This window comes from Lithobates pipiens, unplaced genomic scaffold, assembly GCF_037356315.1.
Source record: "Lithobates pipiens isolate NorthernLeopardFrog02 unplaced genomic scaffold, aLitPip1_a1.2 Scaffold_16, whole genome shotgun sequence".
Classification (NCBI taxonomy): Eukaryota; Metazoa; Chordata; class Amphibia; order Anura; family Ranidae; genus Lithobates; species Lithobates pipiens.
Window position 1 is genome coordinate 531,058,245 of NW_027507748.1, and position 22,028 is coordinate 531,080,272.

The 22,028-nt window shown below is 39.7% G+C and overlaps 1 protein-coding gene across 11 annotated transcripts in view; it reads right to left on the reverse strand.

The window, feature by feature from the left end:
• Positions 1 to 22,028, reverse strand: part of ENOX1 (ecto-NOX disulfide-thiol exchanger 1) — a 784,997-nt gene that overhangs the window by 126,630 nt on the left and 636,339 nt on the right. For 10 of the 11 annotated variants that reach the window (XM_077483208.1, XM_077483202.1, XM_077483205.1 and 7 more), the window contains one exon: positions 16,089 to 16,195. The exons of the other annotated variant lie outside the window; for it this stretch is intronic. In XM_077483208.1, coding sequence (XP_077339334.1) covers positions 16,089 to 16,195 — 107 coding nt within the window. The remainder of the gene's footprint in view (positions 1 to 16,088; positions 16,196 to 22,028) is intronic. 11 annotated transcript variants of the gene reach the window in all.

Below are 22,028 nucleotides of genomic sequence, written 5' to 3' on the forward strand. Positions count from 1 at the left end.
CTTGCTACACCATCCGATTTAAATAGCATGCAGTGATCCCTGATTGGTGGTCATGTGACCACGGCCATTTTACCACAAGTACGGAAACACACAGCTGACACAGCAGAAACAAGATCTCATGATTTCTGCACAGTGGCAGATACTGTGAAAGCGAGATACCCATGTGTGGGGTTAGTGGTTCGTGTGTGTTCAATTCCTACATGGGATCGAAGCCGGAGCACAAATCTGAAGAGCACCTGTCACTTTTAAATTTTTTTTCCTTTTTTTCATTTTTTAAACGTTTCTTTGGAATGACATATCGACTATTTATGATTACAGTGTTTATATATATCTCTTTGTATGAAATTGATGCATATGAGCATCACTGAGGCACAATTTTAAAAGCACTAGTCACTTTAAGTAGAGGTTTTTATGCAGTCTCAAATGTATTATGGATTATTTTTCAACACAGTACACACACATATATATTATATATATATTTCTTTTTGTATGAAATTGATGCATATGAGCAACACTGAGGCACAATTTGTAGAGCACGTGTCATTATACGACATATTTATTTATCTTGTTATGTGCATTGTCAGCACTTGCACAGTTTTGGATTTGCACTTAGTACATGACACACAGGGGCATGTAATATTGAACCCCAAATCAGCACCACACCTACCTCCCCTTATTTAAGATTTGTATTTACATTCCACTCAGGTGGTTGTACCGGTAAGGGCAGTAGTTCTCTTTCTCCTTTTCCATTTAATTTCATAAGCATAGGGCCACCAACACATTTTTACATAGTTCTCTCTACCCCAGGAGTGACTTGCATACCTAAGGTAAATCCCTTGACCAAACAATTTTATAATTGCTGAAGGCAACCATCTTGTGTGGCTAGCTCATGACTGTGAAAGACCAGTGGCATCCTCAGGTTTGATCAGCAGTATTCCTTCGAAGATGGGCTCCTTCCACAAGATGGCACAGTGGTGTAGAAAGTTGTCACCCATCACATTGGTGAACTGGTCAGGAGGGTGTATCAGCTCTACTTTAAGAGGAACTGCAGTCTGCTCACATAATTTGTAATAAAAACATCTTTGCCATTCTGAAGCTTCTCTCCAACCACTTTGCATATTATTTTATACATACTGTACTTGCCAAATATGCTGCAGAAATTGCCACTAAGTCTGGCTGCATTCATTTAAATGTGGGCAGCTGAAGCTGCTGCTTGTTCACCACCTGGATTTACACAGACACACAGAGGCACACCTACAGCTCTGCAGCTCTCATTGGACCTTTTATGACTCACCCCTCCCTTCCTGGCAAACTCTCACAAGAGTGAGAGAGCTGTGCATGATGTCATAAGCCTAGGCTAATGGCCACACAAGAAACAGGAAGTGGGCTGTATAAGGTATTTACTGGCAAAAAAAAATGTTTTACTATCCAAAATTAAAACAAGGGCAGAACATTTAATAGATGGAAAGTTTAAAAATTGACTGATGTTCCATTTTTACTTTAGGGGGCACAAAAAGGGCCAGTAGTTCGGCATCACCGTTCTATATACGTTGCCTTAAAAGTAATCTTTTCCACATTGGGGGACCTTGCATGTGTTTTATTGTGCATTTTTCTTACTTTAATCCAATCCTTTATGTAGTAAAATATCACCTCTTTTATAGCTGGAAATCTTAGTCCAATATGATATGATGGTGTTTGTAGTTTGGCTATAGATAAAGCACAGTGTTTGTAGTAAAGGCAAGTACAAGGGACACTTCACAGTCATGCACTAACAGATAAGAGATAGGATGGTTATTTCTACTTATATATTTTCTATCAGAATTCAATTTCTATGTTAAACCCCTAATATAACTATTTGTCATTTTTGAAAATGAAAAATATCTGACTTATGCAGCTAAATATATAACAAATACCTTTTTGTACATAGAAAGTATAAAAACAGACAAAAGTTAAAAACAAAAAGGTATACCTTCTAAAACCCAAGATACTCCTAAAATGATCTTCAAAATATATATAAATATATCCTACAGTATAAATCAATAAATCAAAACAGATAAGGGTGTAATACTCTCTCGGATTATCAGCAGTTCCTTAAAAGGCTCTGTGAGTGAAATGGTTAACCCTACAATCACTAGTACTCACGTAGAATAGCAAATCAGCAATATTCTGAATCATCCACTTCTTCCACGGACAAATTAGAGTGGTATGTCATCCAGATTGTATTCCAAGAGGGTTCAGTAAAAGCTTCCTGTGTTGCTGAGCATGTAGCACATCAAAAGATTGAAACCAGCAAATTAAGGTGACAAGCTATGATTACAGTAATGTTATCCAAAAAAATTGAATGCTCTGGGTATGAGAAAGATCTCAAGGTGGATTTAACCTGTGATTTATCAAAGAAGATATTGTCCATATATACGCTTTGGCAGGGACCACCAAGACAATATATATGGTAGTAGGTTATCCAACATCATTTAGTCTCCAGATGGCTTTAACCTGTATTTAGTAGTATACACGTGTCCACCTGCAGATTTCTATAGGTCCCACAGAGACTTTTAACGAATGGTTTGTATAGTTGGTACATCATCCAGTCTCCAAGTAGATTTAACCTGTAATTAGTGATACAGGTGAATTTACCCTGTCATTTGCAGTGTATGAATGTCCACATGCACACTTCTACAGGGACCAAACTAGCCGGAAGTGACGTCTACATCCGGGCTAGTTGCTCGGCGGTCTGCTGTGCTTTGTATTTACATCCCCTTGTGAGTAGTTACTTTTTATTTCTAATAAAACTGTGTTTGAAAATACTACACTATGGCGGTATCTCTTGGTTTATCCCTTTGAGCCCGGTAACCATACACAAGGAAACTGGATATATTTGTGTCATCTCCAAGACTCCACTGTACAGCCATCGCCTGGATCATCCTCTGTTCCCTGATTGCCTTTTGTGTCTGTTTCGCTGCTTAATCCCGCAGCGGGGAGGTAATTACCTAGTGATAGCACCACCACTGGCACGGATCACCACCAGAGGATCGTCCCACGTTTGGCACATTGCACTTTAACCCTATTGATGCTTTTTCTGTGCTGCGATTTTTTAGTGGCATGTTTATATTTTACTTTATTTGGGACACTTTAATTTGACGCACCGACACCATTGTGTTTCACATATATGATTTGTGTCATATTGCATTTTACTTTTTATTGCTGTAATTCACTGATTTGCTTTGAGTATTTTATGCACATGCTTTATGCACTTTTCATGTACGCAGTAACTTTTAATTCGTTTTTGCACATACCCGTATTTTTCAACTGTTTGCGTTGACCCACCTATTTATTGATTACCTTTGATGGTCCACATATTTTCACATTTATTTACACTTGGTCACTTTATAAGATTGTTTTTATAAGATTGTTTTCTTTTCTTTTTTTTGGGTTTAATAAGTAAGCGCACACACCCCCCCTTTTTAAATGCAATATTTATTACTGTAAATAAATGCAATGGCTGCCGCCAGGCGTACTGAAACTCCATGACTTCATAAAATAACTTGTGCACTATTTTATTAGCATTTTTTTGTGAATGACAAAAAACTTTTTGAAAAACGCAAATTGGTATTTTACCACTTTTTTTATGGTGCTTCCTACATTGTGCAATATATCTTAGCCACCGGAAACATCACACTATATGTTTGTATATTATAGATGTGGTCATGAAGTCTTTTCCTGACCATGTGGTGAGTTTTCCCAATGTAGAAAATCCTGCATTCACGGGTCAAGATATATACCACACCCGTGGTATCACAAGTAATATTCCCAAAACATCTGCAGAGAGTCAGAACATTACCCTCCATTACAAAATGCCAGTAATCTCACTTCCCACATTTATATACAGCAAACTATAACCTGTCGCTTTTCTCATTTGTCCATATTGAACCGTGTACAAGTAAGTCCTTTAACCACTTCAGCCCCGGAAGAAGTTACCCCTTCCTGACCAGGCCATTTTTTCCGATACGACACTGCGTCACCTTAACTGACAACTGCGCAGTTGCGCGATGCTGTACCCAAACAAAATTTACGTCCCTTTTGCCCACAAATAGAGCTTTCTTTTGGTGGTATTTGATCACCTCTGCGGTTTTCATTTTTTGTGTTATAAACAAAAGAAGAGCGACAATTTTGAAAAAAAACACAATATCTTTTACTTTCTGCTATTATAAGTATCCCAAATAAAAAAAATTTTTTTTTCCTCAGTTTAGGCTGATATGTATTCTTCTACATACTTATGGTAAAACTATTTTTTTGCAATAATCCTATATTGATTGGTTTGCGCAAAAATTATAGCATCTACAAAATAGGGGATAGATTTATGCCATTTTTATTAGTTTTTACTATTAATGGCAGTGATTGGGGATTTTTAGCAGTACTGCGATATTGCAGTGGACAAATCGGACACTTTTGATAAATTTTTGGGACCAGTGACATTTCTACAGCGATCAGTGCTATAAAAATGCACTTATTATTGTATTAATATCACTGGCAGGGAAGGGGTTAACACTGGGGGGGCAATCAAGGGGTTAACTGTGTTGCCTAGGTGTGTTCTAACTGTGAGGGGGTGGGACTGACTAGGCGCGAAGACCGATCAATATTCATAGTTAGTATGAACACACGATCTGTCTCCTCTCCCTTGACAGAACCGGATATTTGTGTTTACACACACAGATCCCGGTTCTCGCTCTGTCACAAGCGATTGCGGGTGCCCAACGCACGCGCCTCCTACAGCGTCTTAAAGGACTGATGTACAGCTACGACGGCTCACCCAGGGGAGCCATGCTGCCGCAGTAGAACTACGTGGCTGGTCGGGACTGGTTAAGGACCAGGCCCTGATAGATAACTGTAGTTTTTTTCTAAGCAAATTCCTTTAGCTTTAGAATCCCATGAGTATGTCATGATGATGAAACGCAACGGGGCGTGGCTGTATGGCAACCAGCTGTAATGTCTGATGTCAAGCCGGAAGTGATGATCCGAGTCTGATGAGTCAGTGTGGGTGAGATACAGGATACACACCACGGGTTCGCTGTGACCACAATACACCATTGATTGCTTTCAGCAAGAGGATTTTTCATGCTCAATTTGTTTGAATACATGAGAGTGCAATATTTGAAGATTTGATTTCAGTTGAATAAACGGATTTTAAACGATATCACACTATCCAAGCACTTAATCTATTTTCATGTGGAGGGGATCTAATACCCCAATCATGGTTGGAAATCGCTTGGATGATTTAACCCTATGAGGTTGAATGTGTGTTTGCCAAGCATCAAGGAAGTTGGGTAACCAATAAAACTGGGCAGAAATCAATCTTTCTCACATTTGATCCAGTGGTGGTCCTCTCAATGTCTCTCACTGATTTATGGACTCTTACTTTTACACCTGGTATGAAGTCTTTATGATTTGAGTTTCCGCTTGAATGAGGGGACTATTGTATATTTGCCTCAACTTTGGCCACCTGCTTAATGGGGAGTGGGGGGGGGGGATCAAATCTAAGCCAATTATATAAGGTCTTGGTGATCCCTGTAGAAGTCTGCGTGTGGACATTTAAGCACCACTGACAAGTTAAATCAACCTGGAGACTGGATGATGATGCACCAACTGTACAAGCCATGTATATAAGTTACACATCTAAGCTATGCATATAAGTTATCTTGGTGGTTCCTGTAGAAGTCTGCATGTGGGCAATCATACACTATTAATGACAGGCTAAATCCACCTATATCACTAATGACAAGCTAAAACTATGATGACGATGGACCAACTATACAAACCATGCATATAAAGTTACACATCTAAGCCATGCATATGGTTGTCCCTGTAGAAAAATATGCATGTGAACATTTGTATACTACTAAAGACCGGTTAAATCCACCAAGAGACTAAATAATGTTGCACCTACTACCATATATATTGTCAGGGTCATCCCGGTCAAAGCGTATATATGGGCATTCTCTTCTTTGATAAATCCACCTTGAGATCTTTCTCATACCTGGAGAATTCCGTTTTTTTTTGGATAACATTGCAGTGATCATAAATTGGATATGTCACCTTGATTTGCTGGTTTCAACCATTTGATGTGCTACATCCTCATTAATAAAGGACGCTTTTACTAAGCCCTCTTGGAATACTATCTGGATGATTATACCACTTTAATTTGTCCATGGAATATCTGTATTGTTGCTATAAGCTTTTTGATTCATTGATTTATACTGTAGGGTTAATTTATATTTATTTTGAAGATCGTTTTGGGAGTATTGTGGGTTTTAGTAGGTATACCTTTGTTTTTAACTTATTTTTGTGTGTCTATACTTTCTGTGTAATCAAATGTATTTGTTATACAATTAGCTGCATACGTGTCAGATGATTTTTCTTCATTATTGTTTTCTATAAATATAAAGCATCTCACAAAAGTGAATACACCCTCACATTTTTGTATATATTTTATTATATCATTTCATGTGACAACACAAAATTACACTTTGCTGCAATGTAAAGTAGTGAGTGTACAGCTTGTATAACAGTGTAAATTTGCTTTCCCCTCAAAATAACTCAACACACAGCTATTAATGTCTAAACGCTGGCAACAAAAGTGAGTACACTTCTAAGTGAAAATGTCCAAATTGGGCCCAAATGGAGTTTACCAGAGCGTCACAGGTTGCCACTGGAGTCCTCTTCCACTCCTCCATGAAGACATCACTGAGCTTGTGGATGTTAGAGACCTCCTCCACCTTCCATATGAGGATGCCCCACAGATGCTCAATAGGGTATAGGTCTGGAGACATGCTTGGCCTGTCCATCCCCTTTATCCTCAACTTCTTTAACAAAGCAGTGGTCATCTTGGAGGTGTGTTTGGGGTCGTTATGTCGGAATACTGCCCTGTGGACCAGTTTCTGAAGGGAGGGGAACATACTCTGCTTCAGTATCTCACAGTACATGTTGGCATTCATGGTTTCCTCAATGAACTGTAGCTCCTCGTGTCGGCAGCACTCATGCAGCCCCAGACCATGACACTCCCACCACCATGCTTGACTGTAGCAAGACACACTTGTCTTTATACTCCTCACCTGATTGCCGCTACACACACTTGACACCATCTGAACCAAAATAAGTATACAAGCTGTACACTTACTTTACATTGTAGCAAATTGTAATTTCTTCAATGTTGTCACATGGAAATATATAATAAAATATTTCTATACTATTAAATACACAAAAAATGAGAGGGGTGTACTGTATATATCAGAATTTCTGTGGAAGCCTTTGAAAAGTTGATATTTTTACACAAGTTGTATCTTGAGGATTTCTGATTTATTTACTTTTGGTTAACTATAAGGTGTGGATTTTGAGGTCTGCTCTTAAATTTGGTTGTTATCTGTCACTTTATTTTAAACATAGTGTAGGTAAAAGGCAAATAGTTTATTATTGAAAGAAAACACAAAGGGAAATATAGTCAGATGATTTTTTAACTAGTTTCTCTAGGCTATGCCTATTTAATATGCTTCCAGGGACAGGACATGCATGAGCTTTTTGTGTTATGCTTGTCGAAGATGAAAAACATACAACAGCTAAAAAGAATAATGTGTAAACTGCTAAAGATTCATCATACAAACAGTCTAGCAAGAACAGAAATCCCTTTCTAAATTGCCTTACGTTTCTTACACTAGCCATGCACAGCTCAAATTCCGTCTGCCTCCTGATACCTTTCTTCTGTTAACTATTCTTATGTTGTAGAACTGATCCAGTGATCAGATAGGAAGATAGCACAGAGTGTACTAGGTAAACTAATGTCTGCTACATTTTATACAAGATGGATTAGGCCTGTAAACCACTGTGGCTCGAGATGCTGTTTTAATAGGCCTTTGAACATAAATTACAGCCTTCTCTTGCAATGTGTACAGATGAACAAGAGAAGCCCCTGTGGGAGAACCTTCTACATTTTTCATGGTAATTGCTGTGGCATTTGTCACATAATGAAAGCTATATGTGGAGTGTATTGTGTATTCGCCTCACATGACTTAAAAGATGCCAAACTGCAAACCTCCCCTGGGAATGAGCCCTTTGTCAGTAGAGAAATTAGATGTCAACAAGGTGAAAAGCTGCATGCTGCATTCCTACATTAAACCTGGCAGCATTATTAGGACCAAATGAGATGGGATCAACTTTCTTTTTCCCTGCACCTTACAAGAAGAACATACTACATTATCTCTGCCCTTCTGCATTACTACTTAGACAGGTTTCCTTACACTACAGTTCATGTGTCTTCCTGTATCTGTATAAGGCTATAGTAAATTAATAAAAAATTAAAAAACACTCCAGGCAATTAAGTAGTTGAATACCAGAGGAGCTGCAGTTCGCAGGCACTTTAATGTACGTCATGTGATTGCATTCTCTTTATAAAGCAGATCGGGAGGCTTTGTCAGTTGCTGCAGTGGTAGTTAAACCAAATTTGTTAATGCTGCTTTGTTATTATATATGAATGCAATTTGAAACAAGAATGGCAGGTGTATCACTATATGTTACAAACTGCAGGAATATATACATTTTATAATATCAGCAATAACTAGCTGTTGAGAAATATCATTTGGACAGGATATAGGAAACACATGTCTAGTGTTTCTTCCTTTCATCATTTATCACTAGGTTCTGATTTGACAGGGATTTATCTATGCTTTTGTGAAGCTATTTTAAAGCTATATGATTCGGACATTAACATTAGTGAAGCAACAAATAAGACTTGGGCTGAAATGCAGGGTCCATTGTAGATTTCAATACTGAACTGTATACCTCTACCGTACAACATACTTTGTATACTTGCAACTACTTGTTTTATGTTTTCTTTACTTTAATGCAGAGTTCTGCCCCCACCAGCAAAAATAAATAAAAGTCAGCAGCTCCACATACTGCAGCTGCTGACTTATAATATTAGGATAGTTACCTGTCCTGGAATCCAGCAATGTCGACACCCGAGTCAATGTTTCCTTCAGCTCTCGGGTGCTGCCGCCGCCATTCGTATTGAGGGAAATTGCCAGTGAAGCATTTTGGCTTCACAGCAGATTCCCCACTGCTCATGCATGCCTCGCTTTCTGAATGGCCCAGCACTTTTGGGTGGAACTCCTCTTTAACTAGAAGCACTGGGATTGCGAGTCCATTTGCGATACTTGGGTAACAGCATTTATAAAGCTGAGATGTCAGATAGAAAAATAGGGTGAAGCTCAAACTATAAAACTTTTGTCCTGTACTAGCTTTGCGCCCAACTTTAAAAGGGATGGCATGGAGATCTTGGAACAATCCTAGGCTGATTGGTGACAGATCTGCCACTCTAAACACTAAATCTTACTGCAATCTTCTGATAATCTGCCAGAAGAAGGAATGTATAGCATGGGTACTGAAAAGCCTTTCTCTTTTCTGCGATAAAAAAGAAACTAGCAACTTGTCACTGAAATTACCAATTGTCTGAGAATCTCTGAAGTACCTACTGTGCCTTTTAAAAAAAAAATAACTTCATGTTTTGTAACATGTTATTATCGTGTACACACGACCAGACTTTTCGACGTACTTTCGGCGGAGGTCCGACGGACTTTCCGAAGGAGCTGACCTGCATACACATGAACGGACTTTCCGGCAGACTAGGTCTGACAGACTTTCAAAATGAACGGACTTGCCCGTCCGTTCATTTTGAATGTGAATCCAGGTACAATGGGACTAGAAAGGGAAGTCAATCTCGCAGCTTTCATCGGCGAGATCTACACCTTGCGAGCCCTGTCGCCTGAAAAAACGGCATGGGGTCACCCCCAAAATCCATACCAGGCCCTTATCCGAGCACGCAACCCGGCCGGTCAGGAAAGGGGCTGGGGACGAGCGAGCGGCCCCCTCCTGAACCGTACCAGGCTGCATGCCCTTAACATGGGGGGTGGGTGCTTTGGGGAAAGGGGGCGCCCTTATTAAAGGGGGCTCCCGGATTCCGATAAGCACCCCACCCGCAGACCTTGACAACCAACGACCAGGGTTGTAGGGAAGAGGCCCTTGTCCTCATCAACATGGGGACAAGGTGCTTTGGGGTGGGGGGGCGCAAGGCGCCCCCCTTTCCCAAAGCACCCACCCCCATGTTGAGGGCATGTGGCCTGGTAAGGTCCAGGGGGGCGCTCGCTCGTCCCCACCCCCTTTCCTGACCAACCGGGCTGTGTGCTCAGATAAGAGTCTGGTATGGATTTTGGGGGGGACCCCACGCCGTTTTTTCGGCGTAGGGGGGGTTTCCCTTAAAATCCATACCAGACCTAAGGGCCTGGTGTACAGTACCCTGTAGATGAAAACCAACATTCTCGCAGGCAGGTGCTGTAGCTGCCCTTGCTGCATATTTGGTCCGTCGGACCAGCATACAGACGAACGGGCTTCCTGATAGGAACTTGGTCCAGTGGACCAAGATTTAAAACATGTTCTATTTCTGGGTCACACAGGATCGAATTGCCAGACGGATTCTGGTCTGCCGGACCAAGTCTGCTAGAAAGTTGTGTGTACGCGGCATTAAATGTTACACCCATATTCAGGGTGTAATATGTAACATGCTAACGGACTGGCCTCCTGGATTTAACAGGTATCTTCCCAACCCCCGTTAGCTGTCACAGTTTAAAAAAAAAAAATCACAGCCGTGTCACTCATTCACAGTGTCCTGTGAATGTAAAACTACAAGGACCGGTAGTTATAGGCTTGTAGTTTTCAATGGTAGTTCATTCTCTCTTCCTGTCAGATCTCTCTTCCATCCTAAATTATGATGTCCATCACCACCAGGGCCGGACTTACCATTGGGCTTGACTGGGCTCAAGCCCATGGGCCCCGCCGAGATACATAGCTGAGTGTACTAGGCTCCGCTCAGTCACACCCAGTCTCGCCCTATAATGGACATAACACAGGGAGTGGGTGTGACTGTGAGCCGAGGACTGAGAGAGGACCCAAAAGCCGTTGTAATGACATATTCAGCGACCCATCGCAGTTTACTACGGAAGTGACATTCCATCGCCGACATCTTGCTACACCCCACACTCGTCCACAGTAAGGATACACTAAGAAGGGGTAAAGCGGACATGTTGTTACACCCACCGGAGTTTCGCATTTTAGACGTATTTATAACATTAAAGTTAGTATATAGTGAAATACAGTACTTACAACTCAGTCTGACTACTTAGATGTTGAATTTTAAAAGCAGCGAACTTCTGTCAGATTAGCAAACCTGTGAGATAAGCAGGGTTGCCACTGCTTTTAAAATTTAAGATCTAAGTAGTCAGATGGAGTTCTAAGTCCTGTATTTCACTTATATAAACTGACTTTACTGTTATAAATACGTGTAAAATGCAAAACTCTGATGGGTGTAACAACATGTCCGTTTTACCCCTTCTTAGTGTATCCTTACTGTGGACGAGTGTGGGGTGTACCAAGATGACGGCGACGGAACATCACTTCAGTAGCAAACTGGGATGGGTCGCTGAATATGTAGTTACACCGCTGAGAGGACCGAGAGCTGCCAAGATACAGAGGACTCTATCTCAGTGGCGCCATTTTTAAACGTCAAGACTGTAATGACAAGGCTGCAAATGACACTGGACAAGGCTGCAGATGGATGGGCAAGGCTACAGATGGACACTGATAAGGATGCATTGATGGGCATTTAAATGTACGTTTTTTCCTTAAAATTCCCTCCTAAACTTGGGGTCCGTGTTATATGCCGATAAATACAGTAATGTATAGAAGGTAGGGCCCGAAAGTGACTCAAGCCCAGGGGTCCCCACCACCCTAAGTCCTGCCCTGGCCACCACCACCAACCTGAAAAAAAAAAAAGCTTGCACCGGTTGACAACATCACAAGTGGGCGGTGTCATCCTGCGCCAGGTGGTCCTACCCCTTAGCTATTTAACAACTATCAGACGGCGGGAGACTTTGGCGCGAGTGGAGCTTTTTCAGGTTGGCGGTGGTGGCATGATTGAGGATGAATCTACACTGGGGGACATTGTTTTTAAAAAAAATAAAGTAATTGTCTGTTTTTATTTTTTTGACACTTTTTTGGTGAATGAGTAGGGGGTCTACCACAGACCCCCATAACCACCAGCCAGAGTTGTGAGGAAGAGGCCCCTGCCCCCGCTCCAAAAAAAACCCCATGTTGAGGGCATGTGGCCTGGTATGGTTCAGGAGAGGAGGGCCGCTTGCTCATCCCTGTCCATTTCCTGGCAGGCTTGGAAAAGGGTCTGGTAAGAATTTGGGACACCCACACATTTTTTTTTTTGCAGATCAAATTTGTGTTCAAAACTGATGAGATCTGCGATTCAGATGCATTCCCATAGAAGGCAACGAGCCAGGAATTTGCATCTGAACCACACCGCAGTGCTCAGAAAACGCACAGGACTCTCTTTAAAGAGGAGGTCCACCTAAAAAAAATATTAAAAGCCAGCAGCTACAAATACTGCAGCTGCTGACTTTTAATAAATGGACACTTACCTGTCCCAGGGTCCAGCGATGTCGGGAGCCAAAGCCGATCAATCGCTCGGCTCTCGGCAGCTGCTGCCGCCATCCTCGGTGAGGGAATCAGGAAGTGAAGTGTTGCAGCTTCACTTCTCGGTTCCCTACTTCGCATGCATGAGTCGCACTGCGCGTCCTAACTGGTCCCCGCTATCTCCTGGGACCTGTGTGTTTCCCAGGAGACAGCGTGGCGTCACTCCCAAAGGAGTCTATTCCCAGAAGTGGGTGCAAATACCTGTATTATACAAGTATCTGCAGGGTTCCGAAGAGTGGAGGTTCCATTTTTGTGTGAACCTCCACTTTAAATTCGCACTGCTGTTGCACCACATATATGTGAACCAGTTGCATAAAAAGGCAGTTAGACTCACATGTCATGCAAATCGTACATGGTTTAAATCGCAAAGTGACTAATCAAAATGAATTTACCTGAACTTAGCCCAATAAAATATGGATTCTGATTGGTTGCTAACATTACCACCCTTTGCACTGAACCAAATGCTTACTCTCCATTGCTAGTGAATACACTTATATATCTGATTTACTAAGCCCAATAATATTTTATTTCCCAGATAGTTATGTTTATAGTACATTGCTCTAGCACCTAAAACTAAAATAATATAATACACACATTTATGAGTTGACACATATCCAAGTCCAAACTAAAGGGGACTATAACTAATGATATGTCAATAACTTTAAAATAGCATTGGCGTATTTTAAGGCGATTATTTAAGACTGTATTATCAAGAAATTAAAATGATGCATATTCCAAAGCTGGTAAATAACTTACCTGCATAATAAAACACATACCATTGGGCATGAAAACCCATTAAACCCTTGTTCTCACCCCGTGCAGAGACGTCAGTTTTTCTGCACGTGTTCTCTATGTGCCCTGTTCACACCACAACACTGGTATGACTTGCAGATTTTTTTCTGCGCAGGAATCGTGTATGAGTGGAAAAAATAACTGACCTGACATCAACACTGTGGTGTGAACAGTGCACAATGACTGACGTGTTGAAAACTGGTGTCAACGTGCATAAAAACTCACTGAAACGTACATGAAAACTGATGTAAACTCATATCTCCACAAGTGAAATCTGTGAGGTTTTGCCATCAGTTTTCATGCAGGTATGGTGTGAACGAGCCCTAAAAGTAAAAGTTAGAGCGTGCTTAAAATACATTTTAATTTTCCTCCTCTTCCACTAATTTGCCACATTCTTTTTTTCCTATGACTGCCAATTTTTTGTTAAAAGGTTTCCAGGTACACTTTGCTTCTTGGTAGGAATTAAACCAGTACAATTGTTTCCAACATACAGAATAGTTAAATATACTCAGGATTTGGCTGGCAAGGAAAGTTGGCAGCTAATATTATTCTAAAGGGAACCAAACAACAATTAATGTGAAGTTATCACTCAATCTACAGTTTTAACACTAATAGCTTCTTCTACAGTGGACGCATCCCATGAATACAAGTTAAATAAACCTGTCTTAGTTTAATGAGCAATCGTTTCCTGGCTCTATTTTTTTCTACTGCTCTTTTTATTGCAGATTCCTTTAGAAATAACTTTAGATAGTTAAATTTTTTTAATCATATGCATTCTATTAATGAATTTAAATGGTGCAACACTACACATCTAGAATGACTCATGCTTAGCCTATGATGGCCCTAGATTCTGTCACTGAAAGAGATTGTTTCTCAAGTTGTTAGATTGCTGTTAGAGATGAGCGTTTACAAAAGAGTTTCATTAGATAGGGAACTATAAGCACAGCTACCATATCACAAACATAGGTGGCTCAAATAATTTAGCAAACGGCTGAGCACAGATTCTGCAGCAGGAAAATTAGTAGCATGGTTTTAAACGGGCGTCTCAAACGCCAAACCCACAGTAGCTTCTTTGGGCACTGTCAGTAATACATCTCCGCCATTAAGGCAAATTTTGCAGTAGGTTATCTACCCAACTTACAATTTTACTTCTGCAGATATTTGATTATTATAGCTGTGTACTTTACAACTGAAATAAATATTTATACTGCAGTGCAATGGGTCACACTGCCACCAGATACCATAGTAGCCTTCTTGACTCCTGGGACTATATGTTCTTAGGAAAAAAGAATAGATAAAAAGCATGGCTTTTGATTGGTAAACAACAACAATTTATCACACCGCAAGACGATGATACACAATGTTTGTAAATGAGGGAATCAGAAAGAGCTAGAAAGTGAGACTGGGAGAGGAAAGGTTTTAAGAAGACAAATTTCTACAGGTCCTAAAAATAGTAAAGTTAGCGGTCAAGGAAAACATGTTGCTTTGTTCTTTAATGCACTTACTGCTGCTATGTGATTGAAACTCCTGAGGGACATGTAAGTTAAAACATACTTTATAAACCACATGTTCTATAGAAACCTTTCTGCAACAGAATCAAAATACACAGTACTTACCCACTAAAACACAGGCTCATAGAAAAAGCAATTGCTGAACAAGAAATGGAAACTGGGTGGCCATAATAAAAAAGTAAAGCGTATAATAAAATATACTCAAACATATCAATGTGAAGGGTAATAATAACATGCAGGCACAGACATATGCAGATGACACTCAACAGAGAAAAAGTGCTATAATAGACATATCTTTTACATTTAAAGGTGCAGCCTCAACATGATAAATCAATTAAAATATTTTTTCTGAGTGAAACCAGTCTTTAGCCACTTACGATAAAATGGCATCACAGGTAGACCTCGACTGGGTATATGGTTCCGTTTATTTACCAAGATCCCGAAATGATATGAAATTGTTTAATCAGTCAATTTAGTAGGAAGGTAAATGTATGTTTGTAAAATGACACAGTTTATAAAGCTATGTTTCAGTGTAACAAAAATATAAATGCATAACAAAAAAAATTAAAATAAATTTCTATGACACAGGCACTGAATTTTGGGGACACCGTTGTCTGAGACCCATAAAGGACATAACCCTCAAAGGAATTTATCAAAATGCTTTCTGTTTTTGGTAGTTGGTAGGGCTCATCAGAACAAGCATGTTTTATTGAAATATTTTGTAGTTGTATGATTTTTAGACATACATATGTTTTAGTCTAAGAATCCTGAAAGTAAATGGATATATGATGGTCACAACCAACTACTTTATATTTATGTATTAAAGTTTCAGAAAATGCAATTTAAGACTAATAATTTGTTAAAAACATATGAGACTGCATCTTTGCTAATCTGCATATGTGTGCAATGTTATCTTATGATGATTTCATCACCACATTATCATTAATACACAAGCATTCAACCCCACACAGTCAGCAAAAGGCTTTATTATGCTCTCACAAACCTGATTTGTTTCCTGGAGAAATTAATCTATCCTCAGGTCACCCTCCAACATAGAATAAGCATCTAAATTTACGTGCAGAGCATCTTAAATGCCTTAAACCCACCTTCATTTCCTACTGAACCAAGCACACCGACACTCACTTCTCAACCACTCACTTTCTCTGCGATGAGAGTGATGGATTAAATTGTAAGAAAGGCACCCACCTCACAATGCTTCCGCCAAATGTCAATATTCTTGCGCTGAGCTTTCGAGAAATGGTCCCATGCTTTTTGTCTGGTGGAAGCGTTGAAAACGGCCACAATCTGCTCAACTTCAGTGAACAGGGAAGTCAAACAAGACAAGCAATTTATGTTGTGGTCATTCCAGAGAAAGCAAAACAAAGACACATGTGAGTTCTATGGATCATGCCAAGACACATCACCCATAGCCACTCAGTCATGTGTCTTTAGTACTTACATGTATAATTGTTGCAACTGTGTCCGTCAAGCGTGGAATACTTTCATTTACATACACTTAAACACTTCACACTACAATCTGTTAAACAGTGATTAGCTACAGAAGAAAGTCTCATTAATTAATCAGAGTCAAGTGCAGTGACATCCATTTAATCATTATTTTCCAGACTACAAATTTAATATGTACATATTGTCCTTCACATATCAGTGTGCTTCTTGATTTCATGCGTGATCACCAAGGATCAATTTATCATAGAATTCCATCCAGCAATTACATCCAGGTATTGCACACTGACCACACCTTAAACTCAGATTACTAGTGGGTGTGTATGTCTGGGTGGTATAATAATGTCATAATAAGCAGAGATTTGTTGCAATTAAACCCTTTTATAATTTCATGTAATGCAAAAGCAAAAACAGTTGTACTGGACTTTGACAGCTACATAAAGGTACTTTTTAAAATACTATTTAAAGTGGAAGTTCAGCCTAAAACTATTCATTTCAAAATCGAAATTGCAGCCACATTCTAAGACTAACCTATCCAACCCTGTAAAGCAAAAATCGCTATACATACCTTTTCTCAAGCTGATACAGTCTGGTCTCCAGCGTGTACAGGAGACAGCTGACAACGGCTGGGAAATTAATGGGAAGTAACATCACCCATAGACTTACTATGGGTCTCCCATTGTTAGCTGCCTCTTCTGCAAACCCCCACACACAGAAGCCGCCACTGACAGCTCAACATGGGACCCAACTGGAGAGGCTTTAGAAAAGGTATAGTGTACGAAAAAATACTGCGCTATCTAAAAGAAGAAAAAAGCTGCTGCTCAAGATGTGACGAGGCGCCTAATGCACTTATCATGTGCCTCATGTGACAGAGAAGAGAGAAGGAGGCTGCACAGCACAGGGGATCCGCACACCAGACACAGCCATACATTTGAACCTGTGGATCACCATTGAGTTGGGGATATTTCCGGGTATCAGTCGGCTGCAAGTTGTGACCTTTCCATTGGGGCTGAGGAGTTTCCTGCGTGCCATTATTTTCCCAGGCTGGGGTTATAGCTATCCGAGCAGTGTGGTCCCCTGTAATAAGGGACCACTGGGTTCCGGTAAGCAGCAGTGTGTTTATGTAGTGGAGGCTTTTTTCACATATCAGTCTGTGTGGAAGTTAATGGACACTGCAAATGTTGTTTGGATTACTGCAGATGGCACAATAATATTTATCAACAATATCCCTCAAGAACTCTATAATACATTAATTCCAATGTATTTGAATGATGGAACATTGTATGAGCTTTGCCTTAGACTATTGTAGGTAGGAGACAAACAATCTGCTACTAGGGTCTCCTGCTATTGTCTGTTTAATAAGGTGTTCTGTGTTTAAGCTTAGGATAATGTATAATGTACTCTGCTTTACCCTTGATGCCTGGCAGTTTGTTCATCTGGGCTGGTTTAAGTGCTGTGTTAATTAGCATGTTAATTATAACATTGTCAGCTACTAGTTGCTAGAGGAGGAGGGAGTAGCCATGAGTCAGCCCTACCATGTTATCTAACACATTGTGTGATGTTTTGGGTAAATATTTGGGTTATTGTGTATGTGGGGGACCGACATACTTTTCAAGTGTATAAAAAGCCTGTATCCTTGTCCAATAAAACATTCCATGTTCCAGCTTTGTAACTGAGCTAGTCTCGGCTGGTTCTTGGTTGCAATATGTGGCTGTAATATCTGATATCTGAAGGTCCAGACTGGAGGAAGCGGTATACTGATGGAAGCACTAAAGTGCAGTGTGCGACAGGGTTCTGTGACAGTATGTATAGTGATTTCTTCTTTACAAGGCTAGATAGGTTAGTCTTACACTGTGGCTCCCAGTAGATTTAGAGTTAGTTTTAAGCTGAACTTCTACTTTAAACTTGCTCATACCCTGTGCTTTATGGAGATTGTGTTGAAGAATAATAATGCTTGGACGATCTTATATCTTGTATTTGTAATTTCTAGTAAATCATTTCAAGAAAAAAAAAACAGTTGTACTTGTAGGTACTCATAATTAATTAATGTTGCCTTTGTGCTTTTGGGTACTGATGTGTGTGGAGGGCAAACTAAAAATGTCCATCATAAGTTTTTAAAATATAGCTAATGTGCAACCAATTTTCTCTTGACAGTGCAGTGTAAGAATTACAATTCCCCAAAAGAGGGCAAATTGTGGACTGTCTACAGCTACCTACCACATCAGTAGCTTTATGGGTATATCTAAGATACACTCAGGAAACATATGTCTCTTGTGGGCTTGGATAGCTGAATGATGACCTACATGATAACAGTCGTGTATGGTAACTCCCACAAGGTATCTAAGCAAAGAACAGCTGCACATAGCAGACGGCAAAAGTCCTTGGTACACAGAACACATTTCTCATTAAGCAAGGCACACGTACAACCATTTTTCTGAATGAGAATGGTATTTAAACTTTCCAATGCTTTAACATTAGGTGTTCAACTGAATAGACAATTAGCAATTTCCTCCCTGGTAGAGGCCTAATGAATCTCGAGTTAACGTTTATGAAGGACTATGCAGTAGCCTGGCAGCTGTTTTATCAACTGCAACACCCATCAGACAGGCTGCCATAGGTGCACAATATGTTAATCATGTATTGCTACACTCGGAAGCCATTCTCTGGGAAACTGCAAGCAGTAAAGCATCATGTAATGGGCACAAAATTATAATTTGCTGCTCTCAGAGGACACATTTATAAGGCTGCATAACATAACAGGCCTTTTAAAAAATGAAAATTAAAGTATTCAAAAGTAAATTTGGGGGCAAGCACAGAATAGTGCAGGGAAAGGAGGTTTCCAAATGAAAGTTTCAACAGTAAGCCTGCAGAAGCAAATATAACCTTTGTTTTCACAGCAATGTTAGGTGTTGTAGCCCCAGCACAATTCCCCCTTTCTCCTTTGCAAAAATGCCAACCCAAAATTCAACATTTTATGAGTAAATGTCTGAAAAAGACAATTAAAAAAATAATAATCATAATTGCCTGCTCTGTGTAATGATGTTGCATAGAGCAGCTCTGATACTCCTCTTCTCAGGTCCATCGTCGGCGCTCCTGGCCCCTCCCTCCTGCTGAGTACCTCCAGAGCAAGCAGCTTGTAATGGGGACTCCCGAGCCGCTGTTCTGCATATCCATTGACTCACAGAGCCGAGGCTCAGCCCCACCCCCTCTTTTTCTTCATTAGCTCACTGGCTGTAATTAATTCCCACTGCTGTCTCAGCCAATGAGGAGGGAGATTCATGGCTCAGGTGTACATCGCTTGATCGCGATGGAGCCCAGGTAAGTAGAAGGGGGCTCCTTGACAAAACAGGTTTTTTTAACTTTCATGCATAGAATGCATGAAGGTAAAAAAAACCTGGAGCCTTTAGAACCACTTTAACACATAAGACTGCCTAAAACTGTGATATATATATATATCAATTTTTTTTATATCAAGGTGTATCTAGTGGTATACAATTTGAATTTATTGTTTAAATTAATCACCAGACAACGCAGCAAAATCTTACAGTATGTGGCTAGCAAAACTACACGTTTTCATGTTTTTTTCACAGGTTCATAAGTAGGATACTCTAATCTGTGTTGTTAAATTGAAAGCATAACTAAAGACTATGTTCAATAAAAAATAAATGCACATATTTTTGCAGGAGAAACAAAAATATGTACATGGCTTGGGTGCTTAAAGCAACTCTGTTACTAACTCTCTAAATAACTCAATAAAACTAAGCAACAAACATAGAAGTTCACCTGGAGCTCAGTAAAAGAGAGCAAACTACATACAGTATATGTATACTACATATACAAAATAATATTGATTTAGGTCAATATAAAGGCCTCATGCACACTGGGCATAAAAAAAAACGAGTAATTAGAGGCAAAAAAACAAAAACCCACCATGTGTACATTCAGGTGAGGATTGTTTGAGCAGAAAAAAATTGCACAACACACGTAAACACATGTAAAAGTACCTAAACCTTAGGCATGTTTAGCACTTGCATTTCAATTCATTTCAATGGCTAGAATCAATTAATTTTCTGGCCAATGGAATGAATGCTCAAACATACAACTCGCCTAAACGTGTTTCTAAAACGTTGCTCCAGGCGCATTTTTAAGCTGCTTTTCTCCTGCCAGAAAAAAATTATGTTCAGAAGAGTTGGGTAAATGCCTACTGTGTACCAGCCCAAAATTATGAAAACATATTCTAACTGGCTATGACATTTTACTTATTGCACTTTTACTTTATTATGTAAGGCTATTAGTGGGCTTGAAACTGAATATTGATCTATTGAAAGTACGATAGCTTAAATAACCTGTTTTTGTCTAATTAAAATAAAGCATATTAGATTTTGTGCCTCACATATTCTCCTGACCTTAACAGGATTTGTAAGTGACAACAGATCTGATTTGGAACTGCACTCATGGATTCTGACAATTTTCATCTATAAGTAGAAAACAGTCTACTAAATGGCTTGGAGAGAGATCTACAATTATTCTTTCCCCTTCATGTAGAGAAAAGGAGTATTTTTGCTTCACAATATTCTATTTGCAACAAGTACCAAGAAGGTACAAGCTACTAACAAAATGCCATAAGACACATAAGACAGTCCTCCAATCCCATTCCATGCATTTCCAAACATTCTCCTGGACGTGTAAAGACGTGAAAAGTTATTATTGCACATCTTTTGGATTGTTTCTGAAAGAGGATGAGGGGGATATTCTAAAGATTCTTATAGTTCCATATTTCAAAGGAGCTTTCCTTTTTTTATTTAATAATGAATTTCTAGGGAAATTTTAAGGCAGATCTATCGCTGCAGCTACCTACAGCGCTTATCTAGGCAGCTACAAATCGCTGGTGTGCCACTATCATCAGCAACTGCTTATACCATTAAATAATGAAGCTAGGGAGTCTGTAGCTAGCCTAAACCATTGCAAACAGTTAGTTGCTCTATGACTGAGCTACAAATCACTTGGAATTTCTGCAATGCAGACTTGACTACAGTAAATTTCCTCCTAGCAACAAAAAAAGACTAAGGGGGGAGATTCTGAAGCTGCTACAAATCACTGATGCAAAAGTGCTTGTGTGACACTGGTCCTAAACTTAAGAGATAGCTACATGTTGCAAGGATGCAACAATCAGTATTATTTTGCCTAAAATGTATATTTAACTATTGAACACCTATATTTCTAATACATTTGTATTTTATCTCCACCTCACAAGGCCCCATTTTCAACTTACTGCTGGAGAAAGAAACTAGCTGTATTATATGAGCCACATTCTGTGCAAAAACCTTACTGAACTGACCCCAATATCTATAGTCTAGGATTGGAGATGACTACGGTATTATGAATATTCCTGTGAAAACCAGAAATCACAAAGTCGCAGGATATGGGTTCGAAGAAGGATGCATATATACATGTGTGTTTGTGACATTGTTTAATAGTAACACTCAATGTTTTGGTAAGTGTAAATTAGGGCCATGCTCAGCTGTGAAAAGCCATTTTAGCAGTTGGTGCTTTACCAAGTCATAATCTAATTATTATTAAACCACGACCATGCAATACTCTAGTGTGGTGCTGTCAATTACAGCATGGTAAATGCTCTTCAGTCACAGCACAATCCACAAAGCACAGAACACTCTGTCTTCA